Below are 18,924 nucleotides of genomic sequence, written 5' to 3'. Positions count from 1 at the left end.
ACCAGCCTGGCCAAGATGGTGAAACCCCATCTCTACTAAAAATACAAAAATCAGCTGGGTGTGGTGGTGCATGCCTGTAGTCCCAGATGCTTGGGAGGCTGAGGCAGGAGAATCACTTGAACCCAGGAGGCAGAGGTTGCAGTAAGTCAAGATTGCGCCACTGTACTCCAGTCTGGGCGACAGAGCCAGACTCTGTCTCAAAAACCAAAACAAAAAATTTGTTTAAGCCACTACGCTTTGGGGTAAATTGTTATGCAGTAATAGATAATACTAGTGTGTTGTTTATTTTCCAAACATTTAGGGGTTTCCTAGACACCTTACTGTTATGTTTATATTTTTCACCATATGTCTTCATTATTTATCCAATCATTTTTCCACCCCATTTGCTCACATTGCTCTCCTTCTGCAACTCCTATTGGGTATCTGTCAGACCTAATATTGTCACATAGGTCTCCGAAGCTCTGTCTCTCTCTTCCGTCTTTTTTCTCCCTGCTCTGGGATCTCTAAGGGCAGTCCTTCTCTCACAAGCTGCAACTGTGACTCTTCCTCACATGGCCCCTGTCCTCGGCTTCACTTCCTGCCCCCTCCATCCCTTTGCCCTGGTGTCTTTCCTCCATGCTGCATTTCACACTTGGAATGTTACCTCCATTCTTTCTCTTCAGCCTACATGTTTTTTCCTCTAATCTTTGCCTTGGTTGACAATCCCTTTCTTTCGCTGAAATGACCATAATGCAGAATTTCAGCAAGTTTATTTCCCCCTGTTCTGTAGTGACATTTAAAAGCAGTAGGCAATGAAGGTCCATTGTTTAGTGTGATCACATACAATGGTTCTTAAATAAGTTTCATCTCTGGTGTAACTCGATGTAATTTTAAATGCTCAACGAGAAGATTTAGCAATTCCTCTAAGTAAGCAAAACCAATTAGAAGAATGTTTTATTGCTCCCAATGAGAATTTTGCCTGTGTTTTGAGGGTGGAAATAAGATTCCCTTTCGTCACAGCATTTACTACACTGTTAACCTGGTTTCACATGGTGGAAAGAAAAAGGACAAAACTCTAGCTGTTTTGCTGATTAGATCTAGAAACATTTGTCCTTTCAAAATAAGATACTAATCACCTGAGGTTTGTTTTTTACTTCACATACAAGCGTTAACATACACATTAAAAACTGAGTTTATTATTCACCAACCAAACCAAGTCCTAGACGGTTTTATAATCTTTTCCATTTGGTTGCCATCAGAGTGTCTGTAACTTTGCAAAAGTCAGCCTGCTGGGAACTTTTTAACACTTTAATTTTTAACCATTTAGGAGTTAGGGATCCCCTTGAGGATCTGATAAAAGTTACAGACTCTCTCCCCGGGAAATGGCAAATATACATTTCGCCTACAATTTCAAGGAGTTTGTAAAGGATCTGAGCCCTTCTACGGAGCCCAATCGAGGAGGTCTTGCTCTAAAAGCTCTGAACTGTAACTGTGGCACTGAAGGAAGCTCACATGCTTCTCAGGCACGTTTTCTTACCATTGCTCTTGCTTCCTCACGGATGGATGGAACAGAAAGAATGCTGTACAAAGCTCCATTCACATATGGCTGTATCTTTAAGGGGAGGAAAAAAAACAGTTATTTGCAAGTTTTCAAATACTGCACAACTCTATATCAAACACCACAGCTCAGAACAATCTGGAAAATGGGGAGAGTGGGTGTTCCCGTCCCCGCGGCTCTCCTGTGCTTCAGGATGTGTGTTCCCAAGTGACAGACATCTCCATCTGCACGTCCAAGTGACAGCTACTACTGAGTCTAAAACCAAATTCGTCACTCCCTCCCAAAGCTTACTCCTGCTGCATTTCATTGCTTAATTAAAGTTACCTTTAACCTCCTGATCACTCAGGCTAGAAACTCTGGAGTCATCGTTGGTTTTTTGTGGTGGTTGTTCAGTCTCCAATGCTCAGTCTTCAAGCCTCTTTGATAGGAACCCCTTTTTTCCATATCCACTGCTACTGTCCTTGTTCAGACATCATCGCCCATGACCTAGGCTACATCAGATCTCCAAACCAGTCTCTCTACCCTCAATATTCACCCTTTAATGTAACCATCAGATCACTCCCAACATTCTACAGTATGGGCCAAATCATCCCTCTCTCCATCTCAGAAATCTTCCATAAAGCCCAGCTGGAAAGGCGGAACCCCTTGGTGTGGCACACAGGATCTTCAAGGTGTGGCCTTTATCTCATCCCCTCTGCTTCTCCCTCCCTGCCACCACAAAGTGTCCATACTACCTAAGCGATGCCCCCCACCAGGCTGCTCCATGTCTCAGCCAGGTTCTGGCAGTTCACCTTGCCAGGAATGATCTTCACACACAGAATGAACCTTGAAAACTCAGCCCAGACATGTCTCCTGGGAAGGCTCTCCTGAACCCACTCCTGCCTCCCTGCCCCCGGACAGGGTGCTCACTTCCACTTCTTGTACACCCCTCCACTACAGCACTGGAGGCAGTATCCTTTTAAATTCATACTATGTCCCCTCTCTTATGAGCTTTTTGAGGACAGGACCCACGTTTTACTTGCACACACCGGGCATAGAGCATGGCAGGTGCTGATAAGCAAGTTCTCTTTTCAGCAGGCTGTACGCTTTGCCTGCCACAGCAATGGAGGAGGGCTCGTTTCCCACTGCCCTCCCTCAGCACTGGACTTGATTAGCACTTTCAATGCTTGCCAAGCTGATGGGTAAAAAAAGGCATCCTACAGTTTTTATTTTCAGTTCCTGATTGAACTAGCATGATTGAACATCTTTTCACATTTCTGGGGCAGCACGATTCTGTGAACTGTCTAGTCATATCCTTTATCCTTTTTTTTGACTGGATTGCTTGACTTTTACTTACCAATTTATACCAGCTCTTCATCTATTAGGAACATTTAACTTTTGTCACGTGTGATGCAACTTTTCCTGAGGGTTTCATTCATCTTTTGACTTTGATTATGGCATCTTTTTCCAATCAAAAAACGTAATGTTCATAGTCAATTATGTGCATCTTTTTATTTCGGTTTTAAGGCTCTTTTAAGAGCTCCATCCACATCCACAGAGATACATTAACCATACCAAGGGAGTGGCATGTGAGGGAGGAATATTGGGGGCTAGATGATGAGAAAAAGCAACGCCAGAGGGGCCCGGCACAGGCCAGTGGGCCAAGCAGATGGGGACAGAAAGAACAACATCCTGCTTCTGACTTCCAAAATTCTAAAAATTACAAAAGAGTTCCAGCTGCTTATGAAAATCCCTGGAGGAGGGAGAACATGTACAGTTTTCAAATACAGCAACCATCCTGGGCCAGCTGTGTGCCTGTGGAGTCACAGGCATTGGGTCCCCAGTGCAGCCTCCCCCGAGCCCAGGGCCAGCAGTGCTGAATGAGTACCTCATGGTTTTCATGGCCAAGAAGATCCGAAAGGACTTTGAGCACGAGGCCTGCCACCTTGGCACACATGTTCTTCCCTATGGGAAACAACAAACCAAAGCTAAACATGACATGTCTAAACCCAGAGGCAGAATTTTGGGTCACGTAGACTTGGGGACAAATCTTGGTTCCTCTGCTCATGAGCTGTATGACCTCGGGTGAGTCACATAACCAGTGTGGGCCTCAGTTTCTTCCTCTTTACAACAGAGATTACTATTCATACCTACCTCAAAGGGTGATGCAAAATTAAGTAAACTAATGTATGTAAAGGACTCAGTGTAGCATAGAACCTCAGTGCTCAGTAAACCACCCCAAGTGATGGCTATTACTCTGGTCAGAGCACAGGGCGAGTCATGACAGTGAAAGCAGAATACATTATAGAGCAATGTTCTCCCTCCCACGCACAGATACCAGCATCACGAAGACCATACAGGCATTTTAGTAGCTATAAACGTCATCATAAAAATCACTGCAAATAAGGTGATGATGATGAAGAACAGCTAATTCTAATCTGATCAACGTATTAGAAGTTAGAACTTTTGGCTGGGTGTGGTGGTTCATGCCTGTAATCCCAGCACTTTGGGAGGGCGAGGCGGGTGGATCACTTGAAGTCAGGAGTTCAAGATCAGCCTGGCCAACATGGTGAAACCCCCGCTCTACTAAAAATACAAAAATTAGCCGGGCATGGTGGTGGGCACCTGTAATCCCAGCTACTCAGGAGGCTGAGGCAGGAGAATCGCTTGAACCTGGGAGGCAGAGGTTGCAGTGAGCCAAGATCACACCACTGCCTCTAGCCTAGGTGACGGAACGTGACTTCATCTCAAAAAAAAAAAAACAAAAAAAAAAAAAAAAAAAAAGGCCAGGCGCAGTGGCTCAAGCCTGTAATCCCAGCACTTTGGGAGGCCGAGACGGGCGGATCACGAGGTCAGGAGATCGAGACTATCCTGGCTAACATGTTGAAACCCCGTCTCTACTAAAAAAGATACAAAAAACTAGCCAAGCGACGTGGCGGGCGCCTGTAGTCCCAGCTACTCGGGAGGCTGAGGCAGGAGAATGGCGTAAACCCGGGAGGCGGCGCTTGCAGTGAGCTGAGATCCGGCCGCTGCACTCCAGCCTGGGCGACAGACCCAGACTCTGTCTCAAAAAAAAAAAAAAAGAAAGAAAAAAGGCTAGGACTTTTTGCGCATGCTATTCTTTAAAATGACTGAAATAATAGTCATTTACTCAGTCAACAACACACAGTTACGTGGTTCAGTCTACAAAGTATACGGAGGTGAAGATGCTTCCAGCAAGTACTCCTGAGCCAGCTATTTATCCAGGGGGCCTTTCTCTCCAAACACTGGATGCTCAGGCTGAGGAAAGCCAAAGCCTAGACTTGGCATCTCTTCTAAAGAAGCTTCTTTCATCCCAGGTAGCAACTGAAATGAGATAGTACCTGTACCTAGAAAAGCTAAAATCACTACCTTCAGTGATCAAGTATATAAATGACTGATCAAGTATATAAATGACTTATGCCCACAGAAGAACGTCCACCTCCAGGGCTGGGGCAGGGAAAAGCGTGTGATTCACGGCAGGAAGTGTGGTTTAGTGTCACTGCTATTGCGGCCAGCTTAATCCTATAGGATCTTGGGAACACACTTCCTTGTCTTCAGAAAAGGGGATCTTAATATTCTTAATTGCCTACCTTTGAACAATGCAATAAAGAGAAATGTAAATGAACTTAGTCTCCTCTTAATATGGGCACTACATATATACAAGACATTTTTTCCAGGGTGAGAAGGGATTTTGTCTTCAGGGATTCAACAGCTTGATACCTAGTTGGAAATGCTTTCCACTCTTTTTTCTGTTTTTACTTTTCTACGAGACTAAAAGCAAACCACATCGTGCTCACTAGAAACCCAGCTTCAAAGGTCAATATCTCTTCCCCTTCTTGCAATAGAATGAGGGTTGGGGGCTGAGACCTGCGCTGCGGAGACAGAGGTTCATAAGCAAAGCCACCGAGTACTCCAGCGTGTAGTCAGACAGGCAGTCGGGGTCCTTCAGAGCATCAACCAGCCAGAAGATGAGGCCGTCTTGAATCATCGCTGTCTGCAGGGGGCGCCTGGGAAGAAACAGCCTACTGTAAATAAAAACTGCCAAGAAACTTTTCGTGTAAGAGGAAACAGTAGGCTTGGTGCAGTGGCTCATGCCTGTGATCCCAGCACTTTGGGAGGCCAAGGCAGACGGATCACCTGAGGTCAGGAGTTGGAGACAAGCCTGGCTAACATGGTGAAACCCCGTGTCTACTAAAAATGTAAAAATTAGCCAGGCATGGTGGCGGTGCCTGTAATCCCAGCTACTTGAGAGGCTGAGGCATGAGAATTGCTTGAATCCAGGAGGCAGAGGTTGCAGTGACCTGAGATCACACCACTGCACTCCAGCCTGGGCGATGGAGCAAGACTCTGTCTCAAAAAAAAAAAAAAAGAGTAAACAGTAATGTGAATGTATATCAGAAAAGACAAACTTACTGAAGACACAGACTCTGAGGAATATTTTTATTAAACCCATACAATTGAAATAACAAAAATTCTTTACATTTCAGGGATAAAGGCGGTAAGGAGGTCTCCTACTTTGAAAGTCTCCTTTTCAATATTTAAAATTAGTAGAGCATTACTTCAAATATCTAATAAATATTCATTGGTAGCTTTTGGTTTACTTAACTCAGGAAACAGGACCATAGAAATACTTCTTTAACAAATAGGTTTTTTCTTCTTTTTGTGATGGAGTTTTGCTCTTGTTGCCTAGGCTGGAGTGCAATGGCACGATCTAGGCTCACTGCAACCTCTGCCTCCTGGGTTCAAGCGATTCTCCTGCCTCAGCCTGCCAAGTAGCTGGGATTACAGGCATGCACCACCACACCCGGCTAATTTTGTATTTTTAGTAGAGATGGGGTTTCTCCATGTTGGCCAGGCTGGTCTCGAACTCCCGAGCTCAGCTGATCCGCCCACCTCAACCTCCCAAAGTGCTGGGATTACAGGCATAAGCCACTGCACCGGCTGACAAATAGATTTTCACCTAAACTCTCTGTAATCCAGGTCTAGGCACTCTGGGCTGCATGAAAATAAAGAAAAAAAGGAGGAGCAAAAGCCTAGCTTAACATCATTTTGATTCACATTTCTATAGAGTAAGTGTAGTTTAATGACCTGGTAAATGCAAATTATAAGGAATGATTTTCCACCCAAAGTTCAGGTGTAGAATCCTACAAAATTCAATACCCCATCAAAATGTGTGATGGTGAATGTCATCAGGTTAGCCTTAAGAATTAGTGAGACTAAGTGTGGTATCATTATGAGATGCCATCTGGATTAGTAGAAAACTGACATGCCACAGAGAAGCCAGATCTGCACATCTTCTGATGAGCAGATTCTGGCGAAACCACTGCTCAGGACAGAACAGCAGAGCCAGTTTATCTGTTCATCCTGTTCTTAAACACTACACTGACCCAATCAGGGTGGCTTATTAGAATACAGTTAAGACTGCACTCTCTTGGTAACTAGCTATCTTCTCCATTTATTGCAGAGACTCGGGAAAACTGCAAAAAGGTTAAGCACATTTACAGAACAAAAAAGCTTAAATTATCATTTGGAGGAAAAGATAAGCAGGCAGTAAATATTTGCATTACCAGGAGGAAGTATGTTTTTCACCATAACTTCTATCTGTTACTTAACTATAGTTATTGAATTTCTAAACACTTCCCCAAAATGGTCAACACTGAGCAAAGTTCTCTCTATAAACAAACAGAAATGAACTGTTTGTATGCTCTGAGGAAGTAATGACACTGCAGATCACTTAGAGTTCTTTTCAATTCATATAGTTAGAACAAAGAATTTTCATTAGCAGGGAGTTGGCAAATAGTAGATACAAATACCTATCCCTTCCCCCGCTAAACACACACATGCTTAGACCATTTCACTATGCAGGCTTCTGGTTATCTGTGAGTCAGTTTAATGTTAACCACATTTGATGGGAAGAAAGTGTGTTCAGAAGAGGACCGATAGAAAAAAGTTGAAGACTCCAGGGACTAGAGTTCTCAAGAAAGTCAAAGAGAACTTCAGGTGATCATGAGAGAATAAAAACTCTGAAAAAATTACCATATGTCCCAGCAATTACTCTCCCAGACGCCAGTCCATGAGAAAAGGAAACATATGTCCACATGAAGACTTGTGCTGAAACGTTCACAGCAGCATTATGCATACTGGCCAAAAATGCAAACAACCCAAATGCCGATCAACTGAAGGACAAACAAACTGGTGTGGGCCGGGCACAGAGGCTCACGCCTGTAATCCCAGCACTTTGGGAGGCCGAGGCGGGTGAATCATGAGGTTAGGAGTTCGAGACCAGGCTGACCAACATGGTGAAACCCCCTCTCTACTAAAAATACAAAAATTAGCCGGGTGTGGTGGTGCACGCCTGTAATCCCAGCTACCCAGGAGGCTGAAGCAGGAGAATTGCTTGAACCCGGGAGGTGGAGGTTGCAGTGAGCCGAGATTGCGCCACTGCATTCCAGTCTGGGTGACAGAGTGAGACTCCGTCTCCAAAACAAACAAACAAACAATGTGGTGTAGCCATAATGGAGTATCATATTCAGCCACAAAAGGAATGAGGCCCTGACACATGCTGCTACATGGATGAACCTTGCAAACGCGATGCTAAGTAAGAGAAGCCAGTCACAAAAGAGCACACGCTACATGATTCCATTTATATGAAATGTCCAAGTCAATTGACAGAAAGCAGATTTGTGGCTACCAGGGCCTGTGGGTAGGAATGAGGAGTGACTGTAAATGGGTATGAGGTTTCTTTTTGTGGTGATGGAAATGTCCTAAACCTGGATTGTGGTGGTGACTGCACAACTTTGTAAATATACTAAAAATCCTTCAATTGTATGTTTAATATGGGGGAATATTACGGTATGTAAACACATCTCAACAAAGCCGTTAACTGACGACTATGGGGCCGGGTGCGGTGACTCACGCCTGTTAATTCTAGCACTTTGGGAGGCTGAGGTGGGCAGATCACCTTGACTCCTGAGGTCAGGAGTTCAAGGCCAGCCTGGCCAACATGATGAAACCCCATCTGTACTAAAAATATAGAAATTAGCCCAGCCCCATCGGCTCCAAGTCATGACGGTCTAGGCTGAGCCCATGGGGTGGGCTGCTGGGATCATGGACAAGGTCAGAAGGCCCTAACCCTGACTTCCACAGGACTGCCTCTGACACTCCGCTGGGATGTGCATTCATGTGTGTGGCTCCCATAGGGGACTGGAAGTAACTTGAGGGCTGAGGCTCTATCAGGTCTGATTCATGTATCTGTCTCTAAGCCCTGCACATGCCCCGAGACACAATCCTGCATGGCTGGCACTCGATAATGTCCATTAGGAAAATCCGATGGTGCTTTGAAAATGTCTTCCTCCATCTCCAGCAGTTTCAAGCAGGATAGTTTAGTGGATTAGAGATAAGCTTTCTAGTTCTGTCTTAGAGAGTCATCCAACCTCTCCAAAGTGTAGTGGAAAAATACCATCTACCTCCTGGGTTGCCATGGGAATTTTAATTCAATCTGATCTCACAGGAGACGCCGTGACCTACTGCACAATCATTACCTGAGGCTGAACTTCTGCAGGGCCCCAAGAACATTCTCCCTGGTGATGATGTCCTTGTCCTCCTCCTTCAGTCTTCCCTCCAGCATCCGTAGCACCTTTGTGTTCTGGGCGAGGTAGAGGCGACCTGATGATACACCCGAGAGGAAACAGGTGAAAGACAGAAATAATTTATCTGGTATGCTACAAAACCACTTTCCATGAAAACTTACTTTGCACATAATACAGTAGAGTTTGGGTAATTTTATGTTCTAAAAAACTTACTGGGCAGGGTGCAGTGGCTCATGCCTACAATCCCAGCAGTTTGGGAGGCTGAGGCCGGCAGATCACCTGAGGAGATCGAGACAAGCCTGGCCAACATGGTGAAATCCCGTCTCTACTAAAAATACAAAAATTAGCTGGGCGTGGTAGCAGGTGCCTGTAAACCCAGCTACTCGGGAGGCTGAAGCAGAAGCATTGCTTGACCCTGGGAGGCAGGTTGCAGTGAGCTGAGATCGCACCACTGCACTCCAGCCTGAATGACAGAGCGAGCGAGATTCCATCTCAAAACAAACAAACAAAAACGTATTGGTTGGCTCATGCCTATAATCCTAGCACTTTTGGAGGCTGAGGCAGGTGGATTGTTTGAGCTGAGGCATTGGAGACCAGCCTGGACAACAGGGCATAACCTCATCTCCACAGAAACTAAGGAAAATTAGCCAGGTATGATGATGCACACTTGTTGACCCCGCTAATTGCGGGGCTGAGGCGGGAGGAAGATTGCTTGAGCCCGGGCAGTTGAGGCTACAGTGAGCCGAGATCATGGCACTGTACTCCAGCCTGGATGACAGAGTGAGACTCTGTCTCAAAACAAAAACACAAACAAAAACAAAAAAAAAACACAAAACCCCCACAAAACTTATTAAAAGATATTTCTTCCAAAAGTTGGTTTTATTCAATGAAATATCTGATGACTAGAAAAACCACTCTTCTTGTGAGCTAAACATAATTCATTGCTGTGTCCTTGTGGGGAGCACTGTCCTTTTTTTCCATGAAATCCTGAATCCAACAGTCAGATCTACAAGGAGAAAAGAGGGGTAGATGTGTGTGTTATGAGCCCTTAAGTCTTCACAACAGAGGCAGCCAAGGAATGCTTCCGTCCACACTCTCTGTACAAGTCCTGGAGAAGAAGCAGGATGCCATACCTGGGACCCTGTAATAAGCCCAGAAGGGTCACTAGCCTGCTGTGGACTTCTGAATTGATATGGAAGATGTTAATTTCAGACATAAGTTTCAACAGTATTATCATATGAATGGTCCTCAGTAACATATCCTGGCGTATCATAAATGTCTGCCAAAAGGATGGAAGAATGAACGAACAAATGAACAAAGTTTTGGAGTATCATATATTCATAATTTGAAAACTCCCTTTATTCACATTATAAAGAGCTCAAATAAATAAGAACTTATGGAAGATAATGGCACTTTGCAGAATCATTTTAAATTCAGTTATGGGGGCATGTTATTTTCAGAGTTTTCAAATCCTTTGATTTAAGAGGTCATAGTCTTCCGAAGGAAATGGTGCAGTGTTTACTGGCGTCTGCTTTGTTTCACTAAGCTTATTTTGCCATAATTGTTTCACGTATTTTTGCCTTAAGTAGGAAATTATAGAAAATGCATTCATTACCTGTGATATACTTGAAAGCAATATAAAATGTTGCTATGTTACAAAACCAGAAAGCTTTATAAAATAAAACCGGGAGGTTTACAAAATAAACCCCAAAACTGTCTAAATGTGCTCTGACATAAATGAAAGCAATATGACAACAATTAATTTTCACAAAAGACCTTAGATAAATTAAACAGTAACAAACTGAGGAAGTGTCATCTCCAAGAAACTTGGGAGGAACGCTCATTTTCAAAGGAAAAAGCACATCAATACGACCAAGCTCTTCTCTTTGAAGCAAAGCTGATGTCTCACCTTCTGCCAGTGACGCAAAAGCATTGATGAGCCTGGCCACATACTGCCGCACCACGTCACTCTTGGAGTGCAGCAACTGAAGCACACTCTGCTGGGGGAAAAAGTCAAGAGGAAAAACAACAAGGTTAAGAAAAGGGAGAGATAAACATATGTCTCCTCTTTGGGTCTGGTAGTTCTCTTCCTCTGCCTGAACTTATTAGAGGTGAAATAAACAGACTAAAGCCAAACATTTCATCTGGAAGCCTTGATTTCCAGCTGAAATTTGATGAGACTTGGCAAAAATACGTTAAGTCAGATTTCCAAATTAAATGAATTAATTATACAAAGCCCTCAGAACAGTGACTGGCACAAAGGAAGCAGTCCTGTTTGCTGTTACCGTTGCTGCTGTTTTCCAGGTTAGAATGGCAGATCCAAGACACATGCCTAATTTGGCTCCCTCTAAACCACAGTAAAATTACAATAAATGGACCGTTAAAAAAGATAATTCCCAAGGACAGAGAGAACAGCACGAGAAACAATACCGCCACAATTCTGGAAGCGGGAATGCAGCATGGCAAGAAGCTTAGCAGGCCCAAGAAGGTCAAATCTCAAGGCAGCAACGGGCACTGTGGAATTACCGTTTCCATTATTCACTCCTCAAAGGGCTTAAGAGCTGAAGAAAAATAAAGACGAATGAATGGAAGTTGTTTAAGCAGCAGCTGGATCCCACTCATGTGAGTCCTGCGCACCTCTCAGCACAGGGCAGGGGAGAGGGTGCTCCCCTGTGAGGGTGGCAAAGGGTCTGTGGATGGGGGACACCAGGCAGAGGAGAGCAAGGGTTGCAGGGGTTCTAGAACAAAATGGAGAGGGGGGTTAGTGTCTAAATGCAGAATGAATGTGGAACAGAGGGCCACCCCAAAACTTGGCTCCCAGGACCCTGGCAACCAGACCCTTTCCCTCTAGGCCCAAGATTAGAAGACTATTCTCACAGCGAAATGACCAGCGCAAGGGGAAAGAACGAGAGACTATGAAATCAGAGGTTCGCAGCAAACGGCCCACCCAGATCCCCCTGGATGGAGCTATCCATCGACAGGCCCCACCATCACACTCAATGGCTTTGTAGTCCCCTTCACTCCAAATCTCTCATTAGGAGATCATCAAGGACTACCAGACATCCGAGAAGAGTTTCTACCAGGAGGCCAAAACAAATGGGGCGGGGGCGGGCTTGGAGTAAATGAGACTGTGCAGGGAGAAGAAAACTAAAAATTGAATAAAAATTCATCACTAATATCCTCAAAGATACAAGAAACTGTATTATATCCATGAAACAAGAGAAAGCTATCAAAAAGGAAATAAAAGTTTCAACAGAAGGGTCAGAAAATAAAGATGAAGAAATCTTTTAGGGAGGCTGGGCAGGGTGGTTCATGCCTGTAATCCCAGCACTTTGGGAGGCCGAGGTGGGCAGATCACTCGAGGTCAGGAGTTTGAGACCAGCCTGGCCAACATGGTGAAACCCCGTCTCTACAAAAATACAAAAATTAGCCAGGCGTGGTGGCACACACCTGTAATCCCAGCTACTTGGGAGGCTGAGGCAGGAGGATTGCTTGAACCCAGGAGGCAGAGGTTGCAGTGAGATGAGATTGTGCCAGGGCAGCAGAGTGAGACAGTCTCAAAAAAAAAAAAAAAAAAAAAAAAAAAAAAAAAAAAAAAAAAAAAAAAGAAAGAAATCTCCCAAAGGATGGAACAAAAAGTAGAAAATATGAGCGAAACTATAAGAAAAATAGAAAACCAGTTCAGGAGGTTCAACATTCAGAGCGAGAACACAGAAAACAGAAGGAAGAAATCCTCAACAAAATAACTCAAGAAAAAGTTCCCAAAATGGAAGCTGTCAGATTGAAAGGGTCCACAAAGTGCTCAAAACAATGGATTAAAATATACCTCATGAAGGACATCAGTGGGAAACTGGGAAGATTCAATATGCTTCTCGAGAGAGAAACAGGTCACATATGAAAGATAAAGAATTGGAATAGCTTTGGATTTCTGTTTTAAATTTTTTGAGTCAAGGTCTCACTTTGTTGCCTAGGATGGAGTGCAGTAGCGTGATCACAGCTCAGAGCCTCAACCTCTTGGGCTCAAGCAATCCTCCCGCCTCAGCCTTCTGAGTTAGCTGGGACTACAGGCGCATGCCAACGTGTCTGGTTAATTTAAAAAAAATTTTTTTTTCTCAGCTGCTCACAAATTCCTGGGCTCAAGTGATCCTCCTGCCTTGGCCTCCCAAAGTGCTAGAATTATAGGCATGAGCCACTGTACCCAGCTGGCTTTGGATTTCTGAACAGCAAAACTGGAACCTAAAAGATAATGGAGTAATGTCTTCAAAATTCTGAAGGAAAATTATTTACAATCTAGGATTCTATACAAAGAATGACGACATTTCTTGACCATATATGATCTCAAAATATATACTTCATGTGCACTTTTTCTCTAGATACTATTAACTAAAGGATGTGTTCCACCAACCGAGAGAACAAGTCAAGAAATAAGATAATATCAGACACTGGAAACACAGATCCAATTCAGGAAAGAGGTGAAAGGAATCAACACATGTTTGGTGAAGAGACTCCTGGACAGCAGCTATGCACCAGAATGTTTTCCAGACTAAACTCAGCTGATTCAAGAAGGCAACATATCAAAGGCTGTCATCCCCAAGATGCCTGTTACCATTACACCAATTTAGGTCGAATTTTTGTTGAAGTATAGCATCTACACAGGAACTGCACTACAAGTACAGCCTGATGAGTGTTCTCAAGGTGAACATGTGGCTAACTAGTAAACAGATCAAGAAACAGAACATGATCATCGTCCCAAAAGCCCTTCCAGAACCCCATTTCAAACCAAGGGTGACCTCTCTCCTGGCTTCTAACATCACAGATTCATGTTGCTTGGCTTTAAATTTTTTGATAAATGAAACCATATATTATATATTCTCTTATGTTTGACTTTTTCATTCAACAATATGTTTGAGATATTCACCCAGGGTCTCTGCTGTATTCCTTCTCATTGCTCGAGGTATCCCATTTTACAAATACATCACAGGTATTCACTCTACTGCTGATGGACATTTGGGTTGCAGCCAGTGTTTTGGTTCTAGAAGTGCAGCTATGAATATTCTTGCATATTTTTTAGTGAACATATGGGCACGTTTTGGTTGGGGCTTACTTAGGAGTGGCTTTGCTAGGACACGGGTATTCAGTTTTAGTAAATGCTGCCCATGTTCCAAAGTAGTGCACCATGTCCTAATTTTTAAACAGAGTACAAAGTAGCTGGTGAGACGAGCCCAGACTTATCTGCATTTGGACAACCCTGAACATATGCTAGTGAAGTTCCAGCTCCCCTTTCCATGCCCTGCTTTGTGGATTAGCTGTGAACAGTCTTTCTACTGCCACAGAAGTGTTCTCAAGTGATCAACCCCTGAGAACTAGGAGGAGATCAGGTGAGCTTAAGAGACAAAATACAAAGCAGCTCACCATTGCCCTTGGGCATAAATATTGCTGCTGGGCCGGGTGCAGTGGTTCACGCCTGTAATCTCAGCAATTTGGGAGGCTGAGGCAGGTGGATCACCTGAGGTCAGGAGTTCGAGACCAGCCTGGCCAACATGGCGAAACCCCATCTGTAATAAAAACACAAAAATTAGTTGGGCGTGGTGGCACGCACCTATAGTCCCAGCTACTCAGGAGGCTGAGGTGGGAGAATTGCTTGAACCCAGCAGACAGAGGTTGCAGTGAGTCAAGATCGCACCACTGCAGTCCAGCCTGGGCAACAGAGTGAGACTGTCTCAAAAAATTAAAAAATAAATAAATATTGCTGTTGGACAACTGGTACCTGGCTGACCTTTCAATTCTGCCAGACGCTCTGTGTTTCCCAGGACTGTCTCCCACCTTTGATGACCAATGTTCCCGGAGCGGATCAATAAGTGCTCAGGGAAGCTATGTCCGAATGTCATCCCAAACTTTGGTTTATGCCATCTTCTCCTAGCTAACTTCATCTAACACGGGCACAGTACTGTTTCCTTGCAGAGCGAGGCTGGTGCTTGCTACTCAGCACAAAAGCAAATGCTGTATTATGCAGGATATATACATAGATGGGAAAACTATAAAGAAAAAGCAAGGGGTAGATTAACACAACAGTCAGGATGTGCATGCACACTTCACAGCAGCACTATTCGCAGTAGCCAAAAGGTGGAGGCAATGCAAATGTCCGCTGATGGAGGAACAGATAGATATGCAAAATATGGTCCATCCATACAATGAAATATTAGCCTTAAAAAGGAAAGAAATTCTAACATATGCTACATGGATGAATCTGAGGACATTAGTTAAGTGAAATAAGCCAGTCACAAAAAGAAAAATACTGTACAATTCTACTTATATGAGGTATTTGGAGAAGTCACAATCATAGAGACATAGTAGAATGGGAATCTGCCAGGGACCTGGAGTAGGGGAATGGAGAATTCTTGCTTAATGGCTACAGAGTTTCAGTTTTACAAGAGAAAAGTTATTTATGGAGATGGATGGCACGTGATGGTTGCACATTATGAATGCGTTTAATACTACTGAACTGTACACGTAAAAATGGGTAAGATGCTTAAAGATATGGAGGGAGATATTTATGAAGTCTAGAAACTAAGAATTCAGCTAAAAATGAAAAATTCAGTTCTCTATAATTTCATTAAATTTGGCTCCATTCAAGTTTTTGGTCTTGAGTGTTGCAGGAAGTCAGGGGCCCTGAATGGAGGGACCAGCTGGAGCTGCGGCAGAGGACCATAAATTGTGAAGATTTCATTTTAATATGGACATTTATCAGTTTCCAAATAATACTTTTATTATTTCTTATGCCTGTCTTTAATCTCTTAATCCTGTTATCTTTGTAAGCTGAGGATGTACGTCACCTGAGGACCACTGTGATAACTGTGTTAACTGTACATATTGATTGTAAAACGTGTGTTTGAACAACAGGAAATCAGTGCACCTTGAAAAAGAACAGAATAACAGCGATTTTTAGGGAACAAGGGAAGACAACCATAAGGGATGACTGCCTGTAGGGTCAGGCAAAAACAGTCATATTTTTTCTTCTTGCAGAGAGCCTACAAACAGACACGCAAGTAGGGAAGATATAGCTAAATTATTTTCCTAGCAAGGAATATTAGTACCCTGGGAAAGGAATGCATTCCTCGGGGGAGGTCTATAAATGGCCACTCTGGGAATGTCTGCTTTAGGTGGTTGAGATAAGGACTGAGATATGCCCTGGTCTCCTGCAGTGCCCTCAGGCTTACTAGGGTGGGGAAAAACTCCACCCTGGTAAATTTGTGGTCAGACCGGCTCTCTGCTCTCGAATCCTGTTTTCTGTTGTTTAAGATGTTTATCAAGACAATACACGCACTGCTGAACATAGACCCTTATCAGTAGTTCTGCTTTTGCCCTTTGTCCTGTTCCCTCAGAAGCATGTGATCTTTGTTAGACCCTTATTAGTTCTGCTTTTTGCCCTTTGAAGCATGTGATCTTTATACCTACTCCTTGTTCTTATACCCCCTCCCTTTTTGAAACCCTTAATAAAAACTTGCTGGTTTGAGGCTCAGGTGGGCATCATGTTCCTACCAATATGTGATGTCACTCCCGACGGTCCAGCTGTAAAATTCCTCTCTAAACTGTCTCTCTTTATTTCTCAGCCAGCTGATACTTACGGAAAATAGAAAGAACCCACGTTGAAGTATTGGGGGTGGGTTCCCCCAATACTCGAGCTGTAATTCTCAAAGCATCCTGGACCAGCAGTATTAGCATCATGGGAAAACTTGTTGGAAATGAAAATCCATGGGCCCCACTGTAGATCTATTGAATGAAAACTGTTTGTGGGACCCAGTGATCTGTTTTAATGAGACCTCCAGGAGATAACAATGCACATTAAACTTTGAGAACCACTATGGGAGAGGAATGGACCGAGTTCAATTTCCTGTCTGTACAGGCTAGTTTACCTTGGTCCCATAGTGACACAGCATCCATGTTGGGCAAGGAGTCTTTCTGCCCTGCAGATTCTCTGACATCTTTTTGTTTGGACGAACGGAGGCAAGATGGTGCACTTCCGGGTTCTTCATCCCCCCTCCCAACTCTTCCCCTGCGCGCGAAAATGCAGCCGGCGCCTGGGAGGGTGCAGATCAACTGGGCATGCGCCAGGTGACATCAATCAGAAGAGACCAAGATTTACCTGGTCGCACCTGCGGAACGCCCCCTGACACGCCCGTGCCCCGCCTATTGCCCTCCCACTCCTAGAAAAGCCACTCTCGGCCAGTGAGCCACGCGGTCTTCTCACAGCCCCACTGCTGTCGGGATGTCGGGACTGTGGGAAGTCCGTCCGAGAGCCGCACCGGGGGACTCTGCCAGCCTCCTTTGCCGGAGGCCGACAGACTTCTCTCCCACACCTTAGGTGACCAAAAATAAACTGTGCAGTTTTGCTCCTACACTTGCCTACCCGCTGGTTCTTTTGCGCCCGCTGGGCTGGTCTTAGAAAAAACAAATCACTTTTTTTTTTTTTTTTTTTTTTTTTTTGAGATGGAGTCTCGCTCTGTCGCCCAGGCTGGAGTGCAGTGGCCGGACCTCAGCTCACTGCAAGCTCTGCCTCCCGGGTTTACGCCATTCTCCTGCCGCAGCCTCCCGAGTGGCTGGGACTACAGGCGCCTGCCACCTCGCCTGGGTAGTTTTTTGTATTTTTTTAGTAGAGACGGGGTTTCACCGTGTTAGCCAGGATAGTCTCGATCTCCTGACCTCGTGATCCGCCTGTCTCAGCCTCCCAAAGTGCTGGGATTACAGGCTTGAGCCACTGTGCCCGGCTAGATTCTCTGACATCTTAAGAGAACTTCAACTCATTTCTTTTTTTTTTTTTTTTTTTGAGATAGAGTCTCAGTCTGCCACCCAGGCTGGAGTCCAGTGGCGCAATCTCAGCTCACTGCAATCTCCGCCTCCTGGGTTTAAGCAATTCTCCTGCCTCAGCTTCCCAAGTAGCTGGGATTACAGGTGAGCACATCACACCTGGCTAATTTTTGCATTTTTAGTAGAGACAGGGTTTCACCATGTTGGCCAGGCTGGTCTCGAACGCCTGACCTCAAGTGATCTGCCCACCTCAGGCCTCCCAAACTGCTGGGGTTATAGGCATGAGCCACCACACCTAGCCTATTTCTTCTTTCTTTAAAAAAAAAAAAATTATTTCAAGTTTGTGAGGTACAGGTGGTTTTTAATTACAGGGATAAGTTATTTAGTGGTGACTTTTGAGTCTTCAGTGCACCCATTGGGTACAGTGAACACTGCCACCTGTGCAAGGTCCATTATAACATTTTTGTTTGCATCCTCATATCTCAGCTCCCACTTATAAGTGAGAACATACGATATTTGGTTTTCCACTCCTAAGTTACTTCACTTAGAATAATGGCCTCCAGGCCGGGCGCGGTGGCTCAAGCCTGTAATCCCAGCACTTTGGGCGGCCGAGACGGGGGGGATCACGAGGTCAGGAGATCGAGACCATCCTGGCTAACACTGTGAAACCCCGTCTCTACTAAAAAATACAAAAAACTAGCCGGGCGAGGTGGTGGGCGCCTATAGTCCCAGCCACTCGGGAGGCTGAGGCAGGAGAATGGTGTGAACCCGGGAGGCAGAGCTTGCAGTGAGCTGAGATCTGGCCATTGCACTCCAGCCTGGGTGACAGAGCAAGACTCTGTCTCAAAAAAAAAAAAAAAAGAATAATGGCCTCCAGCTCCATTCAAGTTGCAGCAAAAGACATTATTTCATTCCTTTTTATGGCTGAGTGGTATCCCATGCTGTATATATACTACATTTTCTTTATCTGCTCGTTTGTTGATGGGCACTTAG

The 18,924-nt window shown here is 44.5% G+C and overlaps 1 protein-coding gene across 3 annotated transcripts in view; it reads right to left on the bottom strand.

Moving 5' to 3' along the window:
* The window catches only part of ARMC9 (armadillo repeat containing 9), a 183,235-nt gene that overhangs the window by 97,542 nt on the left and 66,769 nt on the right, over positions 1-18,924 (bottom strand). For 2 of the 3 annotated variants that reach the window (XM_023193881.2, XM_023193882.2), the window contains exons 13-17: positions 11,036-11,126; positions 9,079-9,202; positions 5,405-5,544; positions 3,405-3,481; positions 1,517-1,591 (exon numbers count right to left, since the gene is read on the bottom strand). In XM_023193881.2, coding sequence (XP_023049649.2) covers positions 1,517-1,591; positions 3,405-3,481; positions 5,405-5,544; positions 9,079-9,202; positions 11,036-11,126 — 507 coding nt within the window. The remainder of the gene's footprint in view (positions 1-1,516; positions 1,592-3,404; positions 3,482-5,404; positions 5,545-9,078; positions 9,203-11,035; positions 11,127-18,924) is intronic. The other variant, XM_023193880.2, reaches the window with a different exon arrangement.

This window comes from Piliocolobus tephrosceles, chromosome 11 (genome assembly GCF_002776525.5).
Source record: "Piliocolobus tephrosceles isolate RC106 chromosome 11, ASM277652v3, whole genome shotgun sequence".
NCBI classification, from domain to species: Eukaryota; Metazoa; Chordata; class Mammalia; order Primates; family Cercopithecidae; genus Piliocolobus; species Piliocolobus tephrosceles.
Note: the sequence above shows the minus strand (reverse complement) of the source record. Positions and strands in the feature narration are given on the sequence as shown.